This window comes from Quercus lobata, chromosome 7 (genome assembly GCF_001633185.2).
Source record: "Quercus lobata isolate SW786 chromosome 7, ValleyOak3.0 Primary Assembly, whole genome shotgun sequence".
In the NCBI taxonomy this organism is placed as follows: domain Eukaryota; kingdom Viridiplantae; phylum Streptophyta; class Magnoliopsida; order Fagales; family Fagaceae; genus Quercus; species Quercus lobata.
Window position 1 is genome coordinate 26920768 of NC_044910.1, and position 21930 is coordinate 26942697.

Genomic DNA, 21930 nt, shown 5'->3' on the forward strand with positions numbered 1-21930 from the left:
TCCCATGGGAACCCAAATTCGGAACCAAACCTTTTCCATACAATAAGGCTGTGTTTGAATTGGGTGAAAACTGTTTCCGGAAATCATTTTCCGTAAAACCGGAGTGTTTGGCTGTCACGGAAAATATCATTTTCCGGAAAATGACTTCCGGTTGACCAATATTTTCACCTTTGACCCGGAAATCATTTTCTCCCCTCATTTTCACTTCAAATCACTTCCGGAAAAAGAGAGAGAGAGAGAGAGAGAGAGAGAGAGAGAGAGAGAAGAGAGAGCCTAGATCGCGCAGTGCCGCGCCGACGAGCGGCGTGATTGACGATTGTGTCGCTCGTCCGACGATCGCACCGCGCCTACGAGCGGTGTAGTGCACGATCGCGATCGATGAGATCGCGCTGTGCGATCGTCGATCGAGCGGCGCGATCGCGATCGTCGATCGAGCCGCTTGTCGGACGCTCATCGGACGAGCGTTTTGCCAGATTTGATGCATTTTCTGGTAAAATGTTTAAATGAACCAAACACCAAAATTAATTTTCCGTAAAATGAATTTTGTGACAGCCAAACACATGAAAACGTTTTTCTTTCCGGAAAATAGTATTTTCGAAAAATAGAATATTTTCCAAAAATGGTTTTACGCACACCAAACACAGCCTAAATCTCAAGTCATGGTAATATTAAACGACAAGCAACCAAAAACAAAGACCAAGGATCCCATTCGTTACATCCATCATTCATGACTCCATGTCATGTCATTTGTACCAAAAGGCAAAAGTTACCCGATGGCGATGAGTCACGACTCACGAGTGTACTGTATCGTAGGGATTTAGGTAGTAGGTAAACCAATCTCAACCAAACAACCAAACAATACCAAACTCTTCTCCTATTCTGGGATAATCCTATTCCTTATCTTTTTGCCACCCACAAGCTTTTACCTTTACCGGTCCTTCTTCTTCCTCTGTGCCAAAGAATTTGAGGTACCTCTTCTTCTTTCTTTAAATTTTTAAATGCTTTTCTCTTTTCTATTCATTTGCTTTATCTGTTTTTTGATTGCTTGTAAATTCCAACACTTTTTTTTTGGCATCCAAACACGAGCATTGCTGTTTAATCATACTCTCAGTTTTGTAAACTAATAAGAAATTCATATATTGTTGACATGATTGGCTGGACTTGTGAAACTATTTCTTAATTTCTTAATTCATATTTGCCTTGTGTGTCCTGTTTGGCTACTGAGAAATTGAGGGAAATATTAAAGAAAGTGTAGAATGACAAAAGTTTCTCCTTTTTTTCTTAGAAACCGAACAGATAGTTTTCACCCACTAAATGGTGGGGTTAGTGTTTGGTAATTTTGTCTGTTTGGAGGGTTAGTGCAAAAAGGGTCACTTTTATTCAATGAGAATTGAATTGAATTGAACATAGGGGCTAAATGTTTGGTTTCTCATTCTGGGCAATTATTCATTCATGTTAATATAATTTTGGGGGAAAAAAAATCGAATTTGTCTTAAGGCCAAGCTCAGAGTCTTGAGTTAGAGCTGAAAATTGTATAATAGTTAGATATCAATTAAGTTAGACTAAACAATGTAGAAATTCAGATAAGTTTTGGGTTTACTCTGCTCTCTTCATTTCTTGAAAATACAAGATCAAAATGCCCTTGTGTGGTTTAGTTAGCAAATTTGCAAGTCCGAGTTTGAAATCCTCAATGTTGGTAGAAATTTGAAAGGTTGAATGATTTAGCTGAGAGGCTATCTGGCCAAGAAATTTTTATATATTTTTTAAATTCTATAGTTCTCATTATTCCAACTGTGTGATTTGCTCTCTAGTCAATGGTTATAGGATTTGACACAATTGAGTGCTACCAGGAATAAACAAAATTGCAATAGCTTAAAAGGATTTTCTGAAAAATGTGCCTACTAATGTTACCAATCACATAGAAATATTTACATTAACAGAAACTCAATTCCAAACATCGAAACATTATCCAATCTTTTCCCAAGAAGTTTCTTGGACAATGAGTGAATGTGATGTTTTTGCACCATGCAAGTGGGTACCATAAATAACTTGTTTTAGGGAAAGTGGTACTAATTTATATATCGATAGGTGAGTAGCAAAAGTTGCTGAGAAAAATATAAAAGATTTTACATTATTACACAAGAGATGTAGTGTATACTTTGGGATGTGTTTTGTATGGCTAATCAGAAAAAAAGAAAAAAAAAGAAAAAGCATTTTGTATGCAGTAGCATCAGGACATAGAAGAGTGATGAAAAAAAAATTCCTGTAAATTTGATTATGTAGGAATATAGGATAAAGTCTGTCCCCTATTTCAGATTATGTTGTCCTATTAGGTTATCCAGTATCTACATTTGTTTTACTTGATATCTACATTTCTACATTTGACAGAAATACATTTCTACATTTGACAGAAATTGATGTCATCATCTACATATTAATGCTTGAATGTATGTCCCATGTTTCTATTAGATACACAGTTACACACACCATTTATTTCTTTGATGGGTTGATAGCAAATATACATTAATTAGTAAAGTTATGTCAAGTTCCCAAAAAGCCTTTTATAGTTCCCCTGTATTAGGTTCCTTTTCAAAAGAATCTCATATTGATCCAAGAATATATGAAGTATGCCTTTGTTTTTTGTTTTTGACCAAGTCTCTACTTATTAAACTTATCTCATGCAGTTACCACCTTTTGGGTTGGTGCATGTTACTATTTTTATCCATGGTCTCTCACTTTCTCGCTTACTGAGTGGAATAATCAATAAGTGATCATAACAGTGAGATGAGATGCACTAGTAGGTTTGGTGCCAGTTGGGGAACTACCTTTTGTGATATCTGGAACTATAGTCTATTAAATAACATGTTGACCATCATAATATGATTCTGGAGTACTTTCAACAAGAAAAAAAATAGCAAGAATGGGCGAAACTTGCTTTTTCTGCCTTTTTTTTTTTATTTTTTTATTTTTTATTTTTTATTTTTTATAAATAGTAGAAGCAAGAGGAATAAGCATGACTTAAAAATATTTATTGTTTCACGTGGACCAGGGAATAATAATATTGAATTGCTAATTAGACAATGAATCAGGTGCTGAATTTGTATTACAATTACAGTGTTGTTCATATGGCCTGTATGACTATCATGACTCTAATATATCTCTAAGCATATTGTATTTTGGAAGCATGTGCTTAATTTGCAGATCTCCTTGAATTGCAGGTGAGGAAATGGATGATGATTCCTTTATAATCAATGATAGTTTGAGGGCTAATTGGACTCCATCCCAAGACCAATATTTTATTGACCAAATGCTAGACCAAGTACGCAGAGGGAATAAAACCGGACATGTATTTAGCAAACAAGCATGGGCTGAGATGATTTCACAGTTTAATACTAAATTTGGATTTAAGTATGATACAGATGTTCTGAAAAACAGATACAAACGATTTAGGAAGCAATACAATGAGATAAAGATGCTTGTTGATCAAAGTGGGTTCAAGTGGGATGAAACACTGCATATGGTAATAGCTGATGATAATGTATGGGCTGAGTTCATCAAGGTACACAATTCTTCCTAAACCATTCATAACTACGTATTTGAAATTTCAAAATGCAATTAGCTTGCACATGCTACATGCAGGCCCACCTGGATATGGTAACATACAAAACTAGAGTTCTGCCACACTATAATGAGTTGTGCATAATATGTGGGCATGCAGTTGCTGATGGAAGATACAGTCTTTCATGTTTTGACGTAGACTTTGAAAAAAACGATGAAGGTATTGAATACAGATTATTCATCAATTTCAAGTTTTGCGATATTTAATAGTACTTGTTTCCTACCTACTTAATTTATGTCTGCAAACAGCCTGCAAATTTATTTGTTGTTACATGTTCTCAAAATTTGCAGCAAAACCAACAGATGTTAAAACTCCTAAAACTCCCAAAACCTCCTCTAGTGATGATCATTCAAAAATCGACTGGTCACAGACCATGGACCAATTTTTTGTAGAACTAATGTTGGACCAGGTGCATAAAGGGAACAAAATTGGCCGTATGTTTAAGAAGAAAGCGTGGGCACACATGATTATGTCATTTAATACTAAATTTGGCTTCCAGTATGGTAAGGTGGTCTTGAAAAATCGTTATAATATCTTGAGGAGGCATTACAGTAGCATAAAGATGCTACTTACTCAAAAGGGATTCAGTTGGGATGAAACACAACAAAAAGTGGTAGGTGATGATCGGGTCTGGAACAAGTATCTCAAGGTACAAAGGTTTTGTCATTATCTAATTTGTTATTTCAACAAATTCTGCATCAAGTAGCTTACATTTTGTAAATGCAGGCACATCACAACTTTAGGATGTTCAGAAATAAAGTAATGCCATACTATTCTGAGATGTCCATTATATGTGGTAATGAAGCTACAACTACGAAAAACAATACACCATCTTGCAAGTCACATCTTGTGGAGGAAGCCCCAGGGAAGAAGAATATCAACGGAAAAGCTGTGCTTATTGATAACAAAGATGTCACAGACAATGCTCATAAAGAGGCATTGCATTCAAGTGGTGATAAGAAGCACCATCCATCCAGAAAAGACGAGGAAGCATTAGAAGCAGGCGTTAATAAGAAGCATCATCATTCAATTAGAAAAGTTGAGGAAGCATTAGATTCTGGTGTTGGTAAGAAGAAGCATCATTCATCCAGAAAAAACGAAGCAGCATTACATTCAGGAGGTGATAGGAATGTTAGTGAACAACAGAAGAGGCTTCAGCCTGACATGCCTCAAACTTTTCCACTGTCTAAAAAGGCAAGAAGAATTCAAGATGGTATGGCTGATGTTCTAAGGGAAATGGCAGTTGCAGTTACGTCATTAACAAAGAAACAAAAGCAAGAGAACTCTATATCGACAGAGGACGTGATTGATGTGCTCCAGGCTATACCAGACATGGATGATGATCTGTTACTGGATGCCTGTGACTTCTTGGAGGATGAGAAAAGAGCCAGGATGTTTTTAGCATTGGATGCCCCTCTGCGAAAGAAGTGGTTAATGAGGAAGCTCCGTCCTTAGTGGCTGATTTTTTCTTTGGTTCTTTCCCCCTTCCCCATGTAGGGGTGGAAAGTATGTATTACAAACTCATGGTCAGATTTTCTGGGTCATGCTAATTTTGGGCACCAAGCATCCCCAATCTCTCTTTTCTGGCACAGAGACAGAGGTACAGATTTTCGCATGAGTATGCGCACACAAAGGCTTTTTGGAGTCTTGGTGCAAAGCACAAGCGATTTAGACTGAAGCAAATGACATTTTTTTTTTCCTTTTCTTTTTTTAACATTTAATGTAGTAAATTTGATAGCAATTATTATTAGATAATATTAATGGATAATATGACAATCTAGTGATCAACTAATCATATGAAATAGCATTTTATATAAATTTTTTGTGCTTTACAAATGTACACAATTGTACTATTTTTAACCATTATATAATGGGCAAAATTTAGGTACAGTACCTTATGTACAGTACCTTAAGTACCCATTTTAAATTGCAGACACCTGTCCAATTAAATGACTCAATTAACGGAAGTTTAACGCTGTCTTTCTTTTTCTTTTCTTTTTTTCTTTTTACTTTTTTTCACTCTCTCTTTCAATGAGAAAATCTGTAGCTTCTCAAACTTGAAACTTCTCACGCACAATCTCAAAAGCCAGAACTCAAAAGAACCCAATGACCATTATGCTTCTCAAACCCAAACTCTCTGAGTTCTAATCAAAACCAAGCAAATAATGGCGAAGGGACTGGCTTGTGTGCATCACATCGACAACAAAACTCAGATTTTTCCTGCACAATCTCAGAAGAATCCAATGGTTTCTTTAAATTGACAATCCTTCAACAGTATTTGACTTCTCACACTTAAACTCTCAAATTTCTCAACGAAATCAAACAAAGAAGGACAAAGGGCAATCTTCTCCATTAATCCCATTATTTTCATTATGATGCAAAGCCAGATCTGGTTGTATTCTTGGTTCACGTGGTGAATGAATGTTGGTTTACGAGGTTGACTTGTTCGTCTTCTTTATTTCCTGTATTTACACTTGAACTCATTCTTTGCACCAGATTTTCCCTCTAAAGAATGCTAGGACGTTTCAATGATATTCTTTTTGAAACTTCACTTAAGCCAAATTTCTCCTTCTTTGAGTGCGAAAAGTCGAAGAGGATTGATGGTTTTCTTTTCTCCTGGGTTTTCTAATAATGGGTTCAACACATCTGTGAGAAATTTGACTGTGGGAGATCTGAAAGAGACGGTGAAAAAAAAAAAGATGTGTTAAGTGTTAACTTCCGTTAACTGAGTCATTTAATTGGACAGGTGTCTGCAATTTAGAAAGGGTACCTAAGATACTGTACATAAGGTACTGTACCTAAGTTTTACCCTTATATAATACATACTACTAATATTATATTTTTCATAAGTGAACTTTTTTGTATTTTCTTAAAGAAAGTGAGCTAAATAAAGAAAAGAAAAGAAGTTATGAATTTCGGGAGAAATTACAAAGATCAAGATAAAGAAAGAAAGAAAGAAAGAGGCTATGGGTTTTAGGACAAACTACAGAGAAAAGGGGGTTGTGGGGAAAGGGAAGAAAAAGAAGGTTATATCAGGTATATATTGGTTCGGGACAAACTCTAGAGTATGAATAAACAATTTTTTTTTTTTTTTAATCTTAAAAAGGGGGATATACCAAGAGGAAAAAAAAAAAAAAAAACCATTCATTGGGTAGGATGGGGAAGTAAAAGGATACATTAGAAAATAGAGATTAAAATCAAGAAAAACGTGGTATGGTTGTAAGAATGTGATTGACTATTCCTAATAGACATTTATTTTTTGAGTCTTCCAAATTTTATATTTACCACTTGTTAACCCGTGCCATGCATGAGAAAGTTTTATATTAAAATTTTCAAAATTACATGTTAAAAATTTGAGTTGTATCTTTCTCGAAAGAAAATTTTTTTTTTTGAATTGCATGAAACATATTTGTTGTTTCCTACAAAGTAGAGCCCGTAAATGGTTTGGATTTGGTCCCAAAAATTTGAAAAAGGAAACAATTTTATCCTTGGGGTCATTTCAATTTTGGACCCTTAAATGTAGGATTGGTTTTGATTTTATCTTTTAAATTTATGATTCGATTTTGGTCTCTTAAATTTGTAGTTGGTCCTTCAAAATAAAATGTGTCCAATAAATATATATATATATATATATATATATATATATATATCTATCTATCTATCTTATTTCAAGTTCCCAACTAATAATTTTGTTCCACATGTTTTATTCCAAGCTACGATAGTCTATAGTTTTGTCATGTGGCGCATTCTTAAAAAGAAAATAAAAACATTTCTCATTTAGCTTTTCACCTTAGCAAAACTTTTAATTATTTGTTTAGTTATTTTTATTGTTTTTTTTTTTTTTTTCTATTTAAGAAAAAGTATAGTGTTTTTTAATGACAAAATACGAATTTATTGTCATGAGTTTAATGAGGTACATCTATTCATTTCTAAGTTTCAATTTTATATAGGTTTATTAATATCTTTTGTTGAATATGTGAGGCACTAATTATTAATAAAAAGAGAATTTATATGGATCCTTTTTTTTTTTTTTAATTTCTTCCGAGTAATGCCATTAAAACACAAGGGTCTTGGTAATTTATAGTTAGTTTCTTTAGGAAAGGTTGAAACAAAAACAAAAAAACACAAAAGTAAGTTTAATGATACACACAAAATTAAAAAAATATATATATATATTCGTGAGCATATTCAAACAATCTATATATTCGTATACAGAATTATCAAACATAAATTTTCACATTTCCCCCTTTTTTTTAATGGCATGTAATATTACTAATTCTTAAATATAATGAGTATTATACATGAATTATAAAAATAATTCTTTAACATATTTTAATATAAATTTATAATGGACTCGCGAACCATGTTTGAAGCCAAAGCTTTTATTTTTATTTATTTATTTATTTGATAATTTAATAGTTTCGAGTGGGAAATTTGAATTTTGAATGTTTCTATTAAAAACACCAAAAAAATCAATTGAGTTACAACTATACTCTAGGCATTTGAAGCCAATGTTGAAATAACTAGGATATATTTGGTGAGTAATAAGAACTTTTATTTATTTTTTATTTTTATTTTATGTTATAAGAACCATTTGGCTTCCCTTTATTAAGGAAATAAATCAAAATAATTGAAGAAAAAGGATGTAAAAAAGTTAAGGATTGAAAATCCTTACGGTCCATGGTTATAAGAATGGTTCATATTTTTCCTTGTTATCAATTTTGAAACCAACATTATTGTCTAGCACTATTGAGGACGTAGCAAAATTTGAACCATTTATTAAACAAAGGATAGTTAAGATTTTAAGGACCATAAGCGAAGTTCCTGTAGGAACTATAGAAATCCTAAACCATATAATTGGCATACTTTTTAGAAATTCGATCAATGCAAATATTGATTTTTTTTTTGGGGAGAATCAATGCAAATTGAAATAGAAAAAATGCATTGAATTAAAAAACTTTGAAATTGAAATCATTTAAAATTTTAAAGCATTTGTAATTTGTATGACTTTGCTGTATAATAAATAATTTTATAGAATTCAAGAGTTGCAATTATAGTAAAAGTCACAAATGAATTACGGAAAATGTTGTATTTCTGGAGTTCGTGCTCTTCCCTGGCTGTAGCATTTTTCCATTGTCCAAAGATGAAACACCAAACTAATTGAAGAAAAAAGATGTAAAAAATTATATAAATATGTAAGTAAGCTTAATAAGCAACCAAACTTTAGCATATTGAGATAGTAAGTATCTATATATGTTTGGCAATTGAAACTTGAATAATATTAGTTGAATACATAACTCAGTTTTATATATATATATATATATATATATATATGTTGACTTATAGTTTTACTAAGTAAGATTAATAAGGAACCAAACCTTAGCATATTGAGATGGTAAGCATTTATGTTTGGCAATTCAAACTTGAATAATATCAGTTGAATATGTAGCTCAGATTTTAATTTAAGTATCCGTTTGGATACTGGAGTTTCACGTCTACATCTAGCGTTTCATGTTTTTTTTTTTTTTAGAAGAGCGTTAACTGAGTTCTAGTGGGTTCTGTGCACTGTTTACGGGACCTACAAACCTCTTTTTTCAACAAAACTTTCATTAAAAATAGGTCTCATGGTACTATTCACACATTTAAAAATTATTTTGCTACAGTGTTTTTAGTTTTTAGCAAAATAAGCAGTATCCAAACGGACTCTAAGGGTCCGTTTGGATACAATTTATTTTTGCTGAAATTGAAAACTGAAAATACTATAGCAAAATAATTTTTAAATGTGTGAATAGTACTGTGGGATCCATTTTTAATTAAAATTTGGATAAAAAAAGATGTTTGTGGGTCCCGTGAACAATTCACGGGACCCACAAACAGTGCCATTTCAATCTAATGGGTGGACGTTCAAGGTGCTAGTGGGTCCTGTGCATTGTGCACGGGACCCACTGGTAGGTCTGTCCCCAATCAGAGTTAACTTCTGGTACGAGAAAAAAAAAAAAAAAACGTGAAAGAGCAAAACGCAGACTTAAATAAGCTGAATCCAAACCGCACCTAAGTCAACTTTTTTCAAAAATAAATAAATAAAAGTCGACTTGTTTACATACCAAATAGAATTGAGAATATTAAGTATAAACGTTGACTTTTTTTATTATTGATTATGGTTAAACTTTGCTAAAGAGAATCTTTTTAAAATTTGAAATATTCTATTACTAATATTGACGAAGGGGGGAAGGGGAGATGTGGTTTTCTTCAAATCTCAACTCTCAAGGTAGAGAAGTATTTTTTCCCTTTAGGTTTGGGGTGGGTTGTTACTCTCCTAAATTTTAAGGGAGAAGAGTGTAATTACCTTCCTTTTTTTTTAATTTTATTTTTTTATATTTATAGATACAATTGAATATTAACCCGTGGTGTCTGCTTCATAATGATTTTTCATTATCATCATGCTAAGACATCAATTGGTTTTTGGAGTAGACATGTTCAAAACTCCTAATCTTCTATTTTGATGACAAAATATTTTACCAATTGAACTAATCGTAACCCACATTAAATATTTAATTGGAATAGGCAACAAAGAAGCCACTTGGTCCAATTAGATTACTTTGATCGGCTAGGTCATTTTGAGTAGTGGTGGATCCGGATGTGACCTTATTTTATTTTATTTTGACATATGATAAGTTGTTAGCTCACTTTATTATGAAAAAGTTGTAAAATTTTATTGTGGCCATAGAAAATCTTTGTAGAGAAAAGAAATGCTAATTAATTAGTGCCCAAATTTGCAAATATTATGGGAGATGTCCATCATAATGGACATCCCTTTTAAAGTGAGATGCACAATATCCATCAATTTAAATCTATGTAGATTCTTGCATTTAATTTTGTAAATTTCATTACTCAATTTCCATTTGTAACGTTTATTCATGTAAAAACTTATCAGAAATCTATATTAAGTCCTTGCTGGATGAAGGAGGCACTCACACTCTTGACTCTACTTTAGTATCAACGTTTGTCATTCTCACAAGTGAAAGAAAGATGGAGAAAAGAGTTGGGTCAGTTGTGATGCTTTGTTTGCTCTTGGGGATGCTTGTAGAGCAATCCACTGCTTCTTTCCAGGATTGCTATACAGGTTGCTTTATTCTTTGTTTCATCCAAACAAGAAATATCCTCCTATGTGGTTTTAAATGCACTAAAGATTGCATAACACCTCCCTCCACTGGCATAAACTCCCAATACTTTTGTGAGCTTGGTTGTGCAACCTATTCATGCACTAATATTAGCACCATAGGAAACCCTGGTAAACACTATTAACTTCTCTTTAATTTTTTTTCATCTTGTGTGTGATAGAACTTATTATACGTTTCTCTATGAGCTAAGCTGTTAATGAAGTCTACAAAAACTAATTTTTTTTGTCTTTTTTTTTTTTTGGGGGGGGACAGATGGAAAGAAAGTAGCTGATTGTGTTGATGGATGCTCAAAGCCATGCGCCAAGAATTAATCACCAAGAAAATAGAGTGCTTGAATTTTTATCCCATTCGAAATAAGAATTACAATTTATAAATCTTTTCATATTCATGTACTTGCAATCTTGCATACAAATATAAATGCTTTAGAACTAAGACATGTTTGATTTATGATACAAATATTTTTATAAATTAATAAGTCTAATATATCGTGGACTCAATGTCCTAACGTGGAATTGTTGTTCAGGCTAAGGAGTACAACTCAACCTACAGGGCCGGCTAAATGGTGGAGCAAGAAATGCGGCCGCTTAAGGTCCCAAGTAAAAAAAAGGCCCCCAAATTTTAACAAATTGGGTTATTTATAATCAATAAATTAATTAATTTTTTTATTAGATGAAAAATAAATAAAAAAATAGAGAAAAATGTAACGTCTACAATATTTTTCACAACACTTTTACAACTAATGCTAAGTAGCAGGTTGTTACAGCCTATTGTTGATGACAAAAAAATAATTATAGTGATATTTTCAAATAAAAAACAAAAAGCAATTTAAAATCTAGGATTTGTTGTAAAAAATATTGTGAATGTTCCACTTCTAAAAAAAAAAAGAATAATAATAAGAGTTTAATAAGCAATCTTTTACTAGTTTTCATCTAAGTCTACCACTAACACCTCTGTTTTACTTACCACTATCAATCTACCACATCAACAAGTATAAAAATTTTGTCAAATTTTTTCTGTCTATAAAATTTGTAAAAAAAGAAAAAATTCTATGTAGTTCATGTTAATTAGTAGTAATTTTGCATTTAAAATAAGATGATCAATTTTCGCATTAGGCCCCAAATGCATCAAGCCGCCCCTGTCAACCTAGTGGGTTGAAGATGGAGAGGTTGAGAGTCTCTAACTGGTTTAGGTCCAAGTTTCAACTTGATTCCCTATGCAGAGGTTTAATTTACACACCAGATGTTGAGTTTAGAGTTAGAATACTATTCATTCTAATTTTAATTTTGATAAAGAAAAAGGAGAGGTAAAATTTTTGGAAGATTGAAAAAATTTTACACTTTTAAACTATGCATACATATAGTAAAACATATTAATAGAATGCACACCATTCAAAAAGAGCATAATATATTTTTAAAATAATTTTTATTCATTAAATTTTTGGGCCTTAATAACAAAACAATCTATTGACCAATAGATCGAAGAGGTATATCGCTAGGTTAGAGGCCTTTTTCATTTTTATTATTATTCTTTGCAATACTTTTTTTCTTTGAAACATTTTTTGCAATACTAGACAAAGAAATATAAGATATTCTATTTCTGGGCCATTGCCTAAAAATTAAAGAAAACAAAGAGTATTAAAGAAAAATTATCCGTCAACCCTGCTAAGCATTGCATCACTAATTCAAGAAAAATTATAAGTCATTAAACCAAATCAAAGAATATTAAAGAACACCAAGAATATAAAAAAAAAAATAATAATAAATAAATAAACTCAAACCCTACTAAGCATTGTATCACTAATCCGAGAGAAAAAAGAAAAAAAAAAAGGGAAAATTATGCAAAACCCTACTTCTATATATACTTCACCCACGAAAGAAAGCCAAAATAGGGGCTACTTAAGAACCACATATTATTTAAGCAGCTACTGCTGTCTATGCTTGTTTAGCATCCATGAAAAATGATAGTTCAAAAATTAAAACAAAGAATGTTAAAGAAAACTCAAACCCAACTGCATTATTGCCTCACCAATTCGAGAGGACAAAGAAAAAAAAGGAAAAGAAAAGAACAAAGAAAATTAAGGAAACCCCTCCTTCTATCTTCACCCATGAAAGAAAGCCAAAAGCAGGAGCAGCAAATCAAAGTGGAACCAAAACTCCAAGTTTTATCATCTTTCATAATCGTTATTAACATCAGGCCTCTCGATCGGACGCAAAGGGAAAAACTCTCTAGTAACCATTGTCCGGATATCGGTCTCGTCAACCAGCTGCTCCATGTATGCCTCTTTCTTGAACTCTAACATGGCCGCCATGTAACCCTCAAGCTCCTCCAACTCCATGTTGTCTATGGACTTTTCCCACTCAGACTGAAGAATCTGATTACAAGCTGATGATGATGATCCCTCTGGGTTGTTGTTGTTGTGTTGGCTTAAGAAGCGGTCGATAACAGAGTCAGCAGTTGGGTGAGTGAAGGTGTAGAGTCTGTCTTTCGGAGAGAAAACGAAGACAGCGACATGGGCACCACACATGGCGGAAAGCTCGGCGGCTTTCTTGAAAAGACCCTTGCGCCGCTTCGAGAACGTCACTATTCGCCTCGAATGCTTCTCTATTCTCTTCATCTCGATCTTCTTCCGCCCAGATGGCCGCTTACTTTCATTGTTTTCAGCCATACTTTTTTGAGAGAGAAACAGAGAAACCCCACGTACAAGGAAACCTAAAGGAAAAAGGAATGCCCTTTGTGATATTGTAAGAGAGGAAACTAAGTAGGTTTTACCGACTTTTATATATTGGTAAAGGACTTATTATATTTCACCTTAGGCTTCAGTTTCCAGTTTCTTCAATTGTTTGCAGCGTGTACACGGCGTGCCTTGCAAGTTAAAGATTTTACGAGTACTATAAATCACTCAAATCAATGGGCGTATAATAGAATAAATTATTTATCTATTTTAGTCTAAAAATAACCCACATTAGTGAGTGTTTAATTACTTAAATTTACAAATTTGCTACACATTAGAGCACTGACATTAATGAGTATATAATAGGAAAAAAGTGTACAATTTACCCATTTTTTCCTAAAAAACTACCTAGATTAGCCCTTTCCATTATTTTTTTAACTAGTGTGAAAACTACAGAATTTTTCAAGACACGTATCAATACTTGACTTAAAAACTCAAGGTTCTTAATGAATATTCATTTTATAAAATTTACCTCAAAGAGAGTTTAATAACGAGCAACAAGTGTGCATGTGCTAAAGCAAAAAATAAAGTGCATATATATATGACTTTTATACAATTGACAATTTGACATCACAATTTGCATTTATCTCAAAATAGTCATGCACTAAGTTATGCTACACATACTTTCAAGTTTCTCCACAATATTAAGCATGTTCTAAGTGAAGAGAGAGATATTAAAATTCATGTAATACACCTTAAAAAAATAATAAAACAAGACAAAATAAAATATTTTTGTCCTTTTGCAAATTTTCAATGTTTTTGAACTTTTTTGAATAATCAAAACAAACTAAAAATAGAAAAAAAAAAGTCCTTAAATAATTTAAAGAATTAAATTAGGGACAGTTCAAAAAACACTCACTTCTAAAAATCTTTTATCACCCACACAGCAAAAGTCTTTAGCTTTGTAGGTGAAAAACATGAAAAACAGAGTGTTTTTTTTGGGGAAAATAAAATCCTTTTCAATGGGAGACCATTTTTTGAATTTTCTATCACATGTCAATTAACATGCTTAAATTTTTCAAAAGCAGACCAAGCAATTTTTCAAGACTTATGGAAGGGAGTACAAATATAAACTTTGCCATATTTAGACTTTAGGGGTTTGAAAACTGACTAAGTCACAACAACAGGTTTGGTACTAGACAATTTTTCTAGTTTAGCTTTAGACTAATCTAATTTTTGTTCCAAACTTTTGTTCTTTTCAACTTCAAAGGCATAATTTTTTTTTTTTTTAATCACATTCAATTAATTTGATTTATTCAAACATACACTCAATGCCTCTTTTTCAAGTTTAACCCTGTTTTACTCTTCTTGGAATTTCTTAGCAATTTTCAAAGAATTAGATAATTTCCTACAGAGAGTTTCACGGATATCAATTAAATCAACAGACTTAACCCTAAAAGAAACATATCCATTAAATAGAATCGAAGTTTATGCAATAGACTTAATCCTAAATCTACTGCTACTCTCATGTAGTACTTACTAGCATGATTACACATAGCTCCGAATCCATGAACTCTTCAACTTTAGATTTTTGTCTGTTTGTCACTTTGAGATTTCCACTTAAAGGTTTTAGATCAGCAATTGTGGTTAACTGATTTCACACAAACTTCTCTATTTGTGACTCTAGGAAATCCACTTAAAGGTTTTGGCAAGCAACTGCTGTAGACTGGATTGATCTATGGCTTCATACAGATCTATAGTATGGCAGCAACAACATCGTGTTGATCTTTCTCTATGTGCTAAACCTCTTTAGGTATAGCTTATGATATCCTTTAAATAGCACAAAAAAAGGATCACGAATTGGGAAATGAGCAAGTTATGGGCTTTTTCACGTTTCAAAATTTTGATGATATTGCAATCTCAATCAATCAAACTAAGTGTTGATGTTGCAATAATAAATCTTGATCGGTCAAGCAAAGTGTCGAGCCAATGATCGAAGTGACAGAAACTTTGTTTTCTTGCTCTGAACTTGATTCTTTCTTGATCGGAACTTGGGTCTTTGTTTTGGACTATAAGATACACCTTTAACATACTCAAGACTCATCAAAAACACTATAAATGGATTATATTTAATCACAGTTTGTCAACCTAAAAATATGGACTATACAAACATAATATCAGTAATTAACCTCACAATTGTATCACACAAAGGGTAATATAGAACATACATGGAGTCACAACACAAACAGACAAACATGCCATGATTGTTTCTGGTTTAATCTCAAGAAGCTGGGGAAAAAAAATACAATGAAGAAAAACCCATTACAGAAAACTCAATAATTCGTACTCTAAAACTAATAATGCCACTCAAATCTAAAATAAAAAATAAAGCTCGACAAAGAAAGAAAGAGAATATAAACCAGGCATATAATAGAACCGCGTCAATTATAGATGAATAGAAATCCACATCATGTATTACAAAAATAAACCAGGCATATAATAGAAGCCCACATCATGTATTACAAAAGTACCTGAACAGGCCTAAGGCTATCTATCATTCTAATAAAGTTCAATTTAATGGGTTTTTAAACAGGCCTATGAGTGGGGGTTAAACAGGTCTATGAGTGCAATTGTATGCTTTAGTTCTTGGGTCCGCTAGATTTCTAATTGGCAGACAATAATATTTATTCAAACTTTTTATTGCGGAGTTTTAATGAAGCTCTTCCAATAATATTCAGCAAACTATTCTTGGTAAAGTTTTAATGAAGCTCTTCCAAAACCAATGCTTGCACAATCAGGGTGTATAACATTCAAGTGAATCTGTACAAAATAATATCAAGTACGCATGGCTGACAGCCTAGTGTGTGTGGCCAATTGCCAAATAAGGTTTGATCAATATTTTTGAGAAATTTTTTTTGCATGTTAAAGAGGCCTAATAATTCTTCCACATTCTATTTTTTTTTTTTATGTTATTATTAGAATAAATTATACTTTACATGCCTAAAATTTTTTTATGCTTGATTTTAGTACTGCAAATTTTTTAAGTTCAACTTTAGTCTTTAAAATTTCAAAAGGGAAAGTTTGGTTCCTTAATCAATTATTCAGTTTACATTGCCCGCAATATGTTAAGGCGCACCTCGATTTTTAGGAACCAAATTGAACCAACCACTTAATTAATAAACAAAGTTGAATGAAACCCCATTTATGGAGGGAAGAAATTGATCTTTTTTTGAAATTTCAGAGACCAAGTTCAACCTTTTTTAGATTTAAAGGACCAAAATCAACTTACAAAATTTTATGGATCAAGTATATAATTTACCCTTAATATTGCTTTAAAACCAATTTACAAATTTGAATTTCTTAAAAAAATATGCCAAGAAGGTTGATTTAGGGGAGATGAACTTGAGAAGGTTTTTGATAGAGTGGAGGTAAAATCAAGAAAGGATGTTTTTGATAGATTGAGAAGCATACGGTTTAGAGAGAGACGAGCTCATGATTGCCATAATCAAGTCGTTCAAGCTTGGTTTCAATCGTTGATTTTTCCCCACCATGATTGCTCAAATCAAGTTGTAGATTAGCTCATGAGAGAAGATGAAGACGAAGACAGTGGCAATGATAGTTTTTTCTTTGTTGAGATGACAAAGGTGAAGGCATAAATTTCAACCCAAGGTTGAGACCTTCGTTTTTGCTGTGAGGTTTCAATATTTTTGTGTGTTTCACTTTCTTTTTATTCATCTATTTATTTGAAGTAACCTTCCCCATTATCTTAAACCTCTTACTTTGTTCTACTTCTAATAAGATTTTGAGCTTGATACTCACCTCTTTGTTAGTGAGACTTACTAAAATGATAGCCAAATTCTCCAACATTCTATTAAGGGTAGGAAAAGGGAATAGTACGGATGGGAGAGCGGAATTGAGGCTTTAATGGTTTGGAAATTAAGGTACAAGAGGAGGAAGTGATTAAGGGATTTATAATTTATTACATATTTGTTGGTTTAAAGCATTCACACAATTTTAACTCTCCACTTTTGATATATTAACAAATAAACACCTAAATTAGCTTTAATCTTTACCTCTACTAAATTCTAATAATAAAATTTCTCTCTCTTTTCTCTACTTCATTTCTCTACTCATTTCAGCCAAAAAGACAAATACCATCGTCACACAAACCACCCAAACTACCATTCATATTGTCACCTGAAACCACCAAATGATTCTTAAAAATAGAGTCGTTGGCCAAAAAGACAACACCATTGCCATTTGCAATTACCAAACCCATAAACAAACAAATAACGTAGATCAAACTCATAAATTATATTTGGCCACGAAGGTCTGATCAAGGAAGTTAATAAAAGTACTGAAATCATCAAATACAATTAGTAATTATCCTACCAGTCAATCCACCAATACAAAAACACATTCAAATAGTACCATTCTATATATCAGACTTACTGATGAAAATAGGTCACTCTAGCTGATAGATCAGTACCGAATCGATATCTCATCTATGTTTCTCTGTCTTCTTTTTATTAAGTTATTTATTTATTATTATTATAAAAATTTTATTGTTTTTCCACTCGATGTGAATGCTATCAAGTAAATGAGAAGGAAATTAAATGTTGAATTCAACTTTTCAAGCTTTTGTTGTTTAGTGTGAATGATGTAAATAAATTAAAAGAAATTGATTTAACTTTTCAAATTTTGTCATTTAGTGTGAGTATCCCCACCTAACATCACATTGATATATCGAATCAAGTTGCCTTATTGATATATCAGGTCATGTGATCAATTGTCTTATTAATATATCAAGTCATATGGTCACATGGCCTTCTTATTATTATTGGTTAGGCTTGATGTCATTTTAAAAACTCTTAAATTTTAACAAATTAATGAAACTTTGACTAAAAGCTTATGATTTCATATATTTACCTAAAATTGTGTTTGGATATTTGTAAGACCTCTGTTGAGGTAAAATTGGAATTTTATTATCCCTTGAATATGGGGCTCAAGTTAGTCACCCTATGCCTCTTAGAGAGTCCAAATAGGAGTGAGTGGAGGACTGTAGTGGACCTTTTTGGTTATATCGGGCTAGGTTGCCTCCTACGGTACTGGGCCCAAATATTCTAAATAAGAGAGTTGAGACCAGTCCAACTGCAACTCAATTTGATCCAGCTTGTGCGCAAACTATGACTCGTTCGCCAAGAGTGCGCTTAGAGCAGGCAGAGTTGTTTTAAATGAGTCGTGGCAAACAGATATGATAATAATAAGACAAAAGAAAGTTCTTTGACTTCTTAATTAAAGTGAATAGATAATCCCTAATCAAGAAAATATAATCACAATTTAACAACAATTACAATTATAAAGAAAGTAAGGGGAATAAGTGGGTAGTATATGGGTTAATTAAAAGAAGGAAAAAATCAGATTAAATCTGATCCGTAGGACCAAAACCAGAGAGGGAAGAATGCCTCTTTTCAAAGTGAATAATCTCTCAGGAAAATCCTGCCATGGAAATTAATCACTTTGAGGGAAACAGATCTGAATGGTTGGTGTACAAGAGAACTCTTTGTTTCTGGCAGAGAGCAAGACTTTGAGAGAGAGAGAGAGAGAATCAACCTATTGGTGCATGCTTGCCACTCTAACTCTCTATCTTTTTCTTTCCTTCTCTTCTAATATTCCTCTTTCTTATCTTTTTTTCTTTCTTCCTCTTTTTCTTAATACTTGTTTTCTATTTCCTGGTTTTCAAATTCCTACACCATGGTGCTTGTGTCGTCCCCTGTACACGGCAAGGGCCTCTTTTTATAGTGCTTGCCGTTACCGGGTTTTACTATTTTAGCCCTTAACCATCTTTGTCTTGGTCTGGGTGTAGTTGCCGACCACCACTGGTCCGTCTGTGTGCCACTCCCCATCCTTCATGGCATGCACCCTTACCTGCTATAGTGTGGGTGCCTTCTCTCTCCCTATCCTTCATGGCATGCACCTAGTGGTTCCAACTTAACTTTGCTACTTTTGGGTGGTATGTCATCCTAGCAGGACACTTTCCCCAAAAGAGCTTGAGTAGGAACCTCAAAATAGGTTTTCCTCTCTCTCCACCGCCAAACCATGTCCTCTTACCTCTAACCCATGACCTCACCGTGTCCTGTATTGGTTGGGTATAGGCTGGTGACGTCTGGACCTTACACGTGCCTCTTTTCCATGTATGTCCAAGATCTACCTGCTGCTCATGCGTTTGCCGTGGTTGGCCTGCACAGTTTGCCATCCGTTTTTGACTATTTTCTGATTTTCCTTTCTTTTATGGCTTGCCCCACTTAAGGGTTGGGCCTTGCTTGACAGTGGGTTTGCCTTTCTTTGGCTCACCCTTTTTCCTGCTACCATCTCCTGTCATACTACTCTATCATTCTTGCTGCGAAATTGTTTGCCTCAATCCTGCTGGCACTACAAAAAAAAGGTCCTGTGGCCGCGTTTTAAAAACGCGGCCATATGCCAAAAAAACGTGGCTATATATTATAGCCGCGTTTTTTTAGGCCGCGGTTAAGAATGCGGCCTAAAACCTGTGACTATAGGACTGATGGTCCTACGGCCGCACTTCTTAACCGCGGCTCTAGCTGAGGTCCTATAGCCGCGTTTAAAACGCGGCCGAAGGACCACTCTTAAGCCGCGTTTAAAACGCGGCCTAAGGGACTACCCTTAAGCCGCGTTTAAAACGTGGCCCAAGGTTGGACTTTAGGCCGCGTTTTAAGCGCGGCCTAAGGACAAAAACAATGGGCCTCGAACACAACATTAGGCCGCGTTTTAAACGCGGCCTAAATGTTCATCCTGCGGCCGCGTTTAAAACGCGGCCTAAGAGTACACCCTTCGGCCGCGTTTTGACCGCGGCCTAAGACCCCCGTAATTCCTAAAACATTTTTTCTATAGCCGCGTTTTTAAAACGCGGCTATAGCTCTTTTTTTTTTTTTTTTTTTCTTCTTCCTTTTTTTCTGGGCAGATGAGTTTTCCTGTATTTTTACAACTTGCTGCATGCAACAACAATTTTCTCAAGCAAGAGTTTTCAACAAAATATCAACAACAATTTTCTCAAGCAAGAGTTTTCAACAAAATATCAAAAACAAATTTTCTCAAACCTGTCAACAATCAATATCTCTAAAGAATACAGGAAATTGAACAATCTTTATAGAATATGTCGTTCAATCCATTGGACACAATATTACAATCATGTTTACAATATTTTGAATATCCACGAAGTTACAATATTACAATATTCCGAAGAGTCCACGAAGAGTCCTCCCTATGATGTAGCGCTATCCTGCATATATTATATACATTCTATTAGCAGCACATACCAATGCAAAGTTTCATTAACCCTAGTCACTAACCAGTCACTACCATCTCCAATTTCTCCCAACTTCCCAATTTTGATGAAGACCCAGATTCCTAATTCCATTTCTGATGAAGACCCAGATTCCCAATTCTTCTATAATAGCAACTGACAGAGTCAAAATTTTCAGTAACTGATTTTTTATAGTGACCCCCAAGAGTTCCAAGTCAACAAATTTTGGAATTGGTACTATTTATCTTTAAGGGGAATCGTGATGGATTTCAGCTCAGGAGAGGATTCAGATATTAGTGAATCTGGAATGGATGAGTATGAAGATAAAACTTATGGCCATCCATTTCTGTACATTGATCCTATATATTATATTATATTTTAATTTTCAGTTAAATGAGATGTTGGAGGAGAAGGTGCAACCATACATTCAAAACATTGACAATGGCATCCTGTCTAAACCTATTGTCTTACAATCACAAAATCAGGAGCATAAGGTTTGTCTTTAGCCTTTCCTTTTCACTTATCATTTACTTATTTTTGGGTTATATAGAACTTATTTGGAATTTGGAAATTGAAAGACCACCACCCCCCACCCCTACCAAGAAAAAGAAAACTAACTTGAAATCCTTACTGGGAACAAGAAGTCTATTTATGCATTCGAAATTGGCCACTTAAAATTCCATCTGTCATTTCGTGGATGCTCCATTTGGTGCTTCAAAAATATATGTAGGTAATGGCTATATTTTGTACATGCTAAAGCATGATACAGCTTGTGCGTTGGAGCATCTCTGTACAATTACCTTTTAAGACAAAAACTGACTCTTTCAAAACTGTGTCATCACCTTTAATTTTGTTTGATCTTCCTGCCTTCGTTGTACCACATTTTTGTGATCAAGTGTATAAAATTATAAATTTTCAAAACTACCCTACTTAATATAAACTTAAGTAAAGTCAAATGAAAAATGGGTCAAATAAATTAAAGGATCTTTTAGGAAAGTTATAGAATTGTGATTATTAATTTATAAAGCAGACAGCATTTTTGGATATCTTAAATGGAGTACAATACCAACACTATTGAATGGAGGGAAAGTGTAATAAACTTCATAAGCTGTTTGAAAAGGATATGATGGTAACC

General features: G+C 33.5%; 2 protein-coding genes across 2 annotated transcripts; one reads left to right on the plus strand and one right to left on the minus strand.

Moving 5' to 3' along the window:
* The first annotated feature begins 726 nt into the window (after positions 1–726).
* On the plus strand, positions 727–5411 carry LOC115953379 (L10-interacting MYB domain-containing protein-like). The gene is made up of 5 exons (XM_031071007.1): positions 727–968; positions 3219–3559; positions 3640–3778; positions 3910–4268; positions 4346–5411. The coding sequence occupies exons 2-5, from the start codon at positions 3227–3229 to the stop codon at positions 5072–5074; spliced, it is 1560 nt and encodes a 519-aa protein (XP_030926867.1). The 5' UTR covers positions 727–968; positions 3219–3226; the 3' UTR covers positions 5075–5411.
* A 7329-nt stretch (positions 5412–12740) lies between these two features.
* Positions 12741–13623, minus strand: LOC115952220 (agamous-like MADS-box protein AGL61). Its single transcript, XM_031069299.1, has one exon. It carries the CDS (start codon positions 13463–13465, stop codon positions 12965–12967), a length of 501 nt encoding a protein of 166 aa, XP_030925159.1. The 5' UTR covers positions 13466–13623; the 3' UTR covers positions 12741–12964.
* Positions 13624–21930: the final 8307 nt, after the last annotated feature.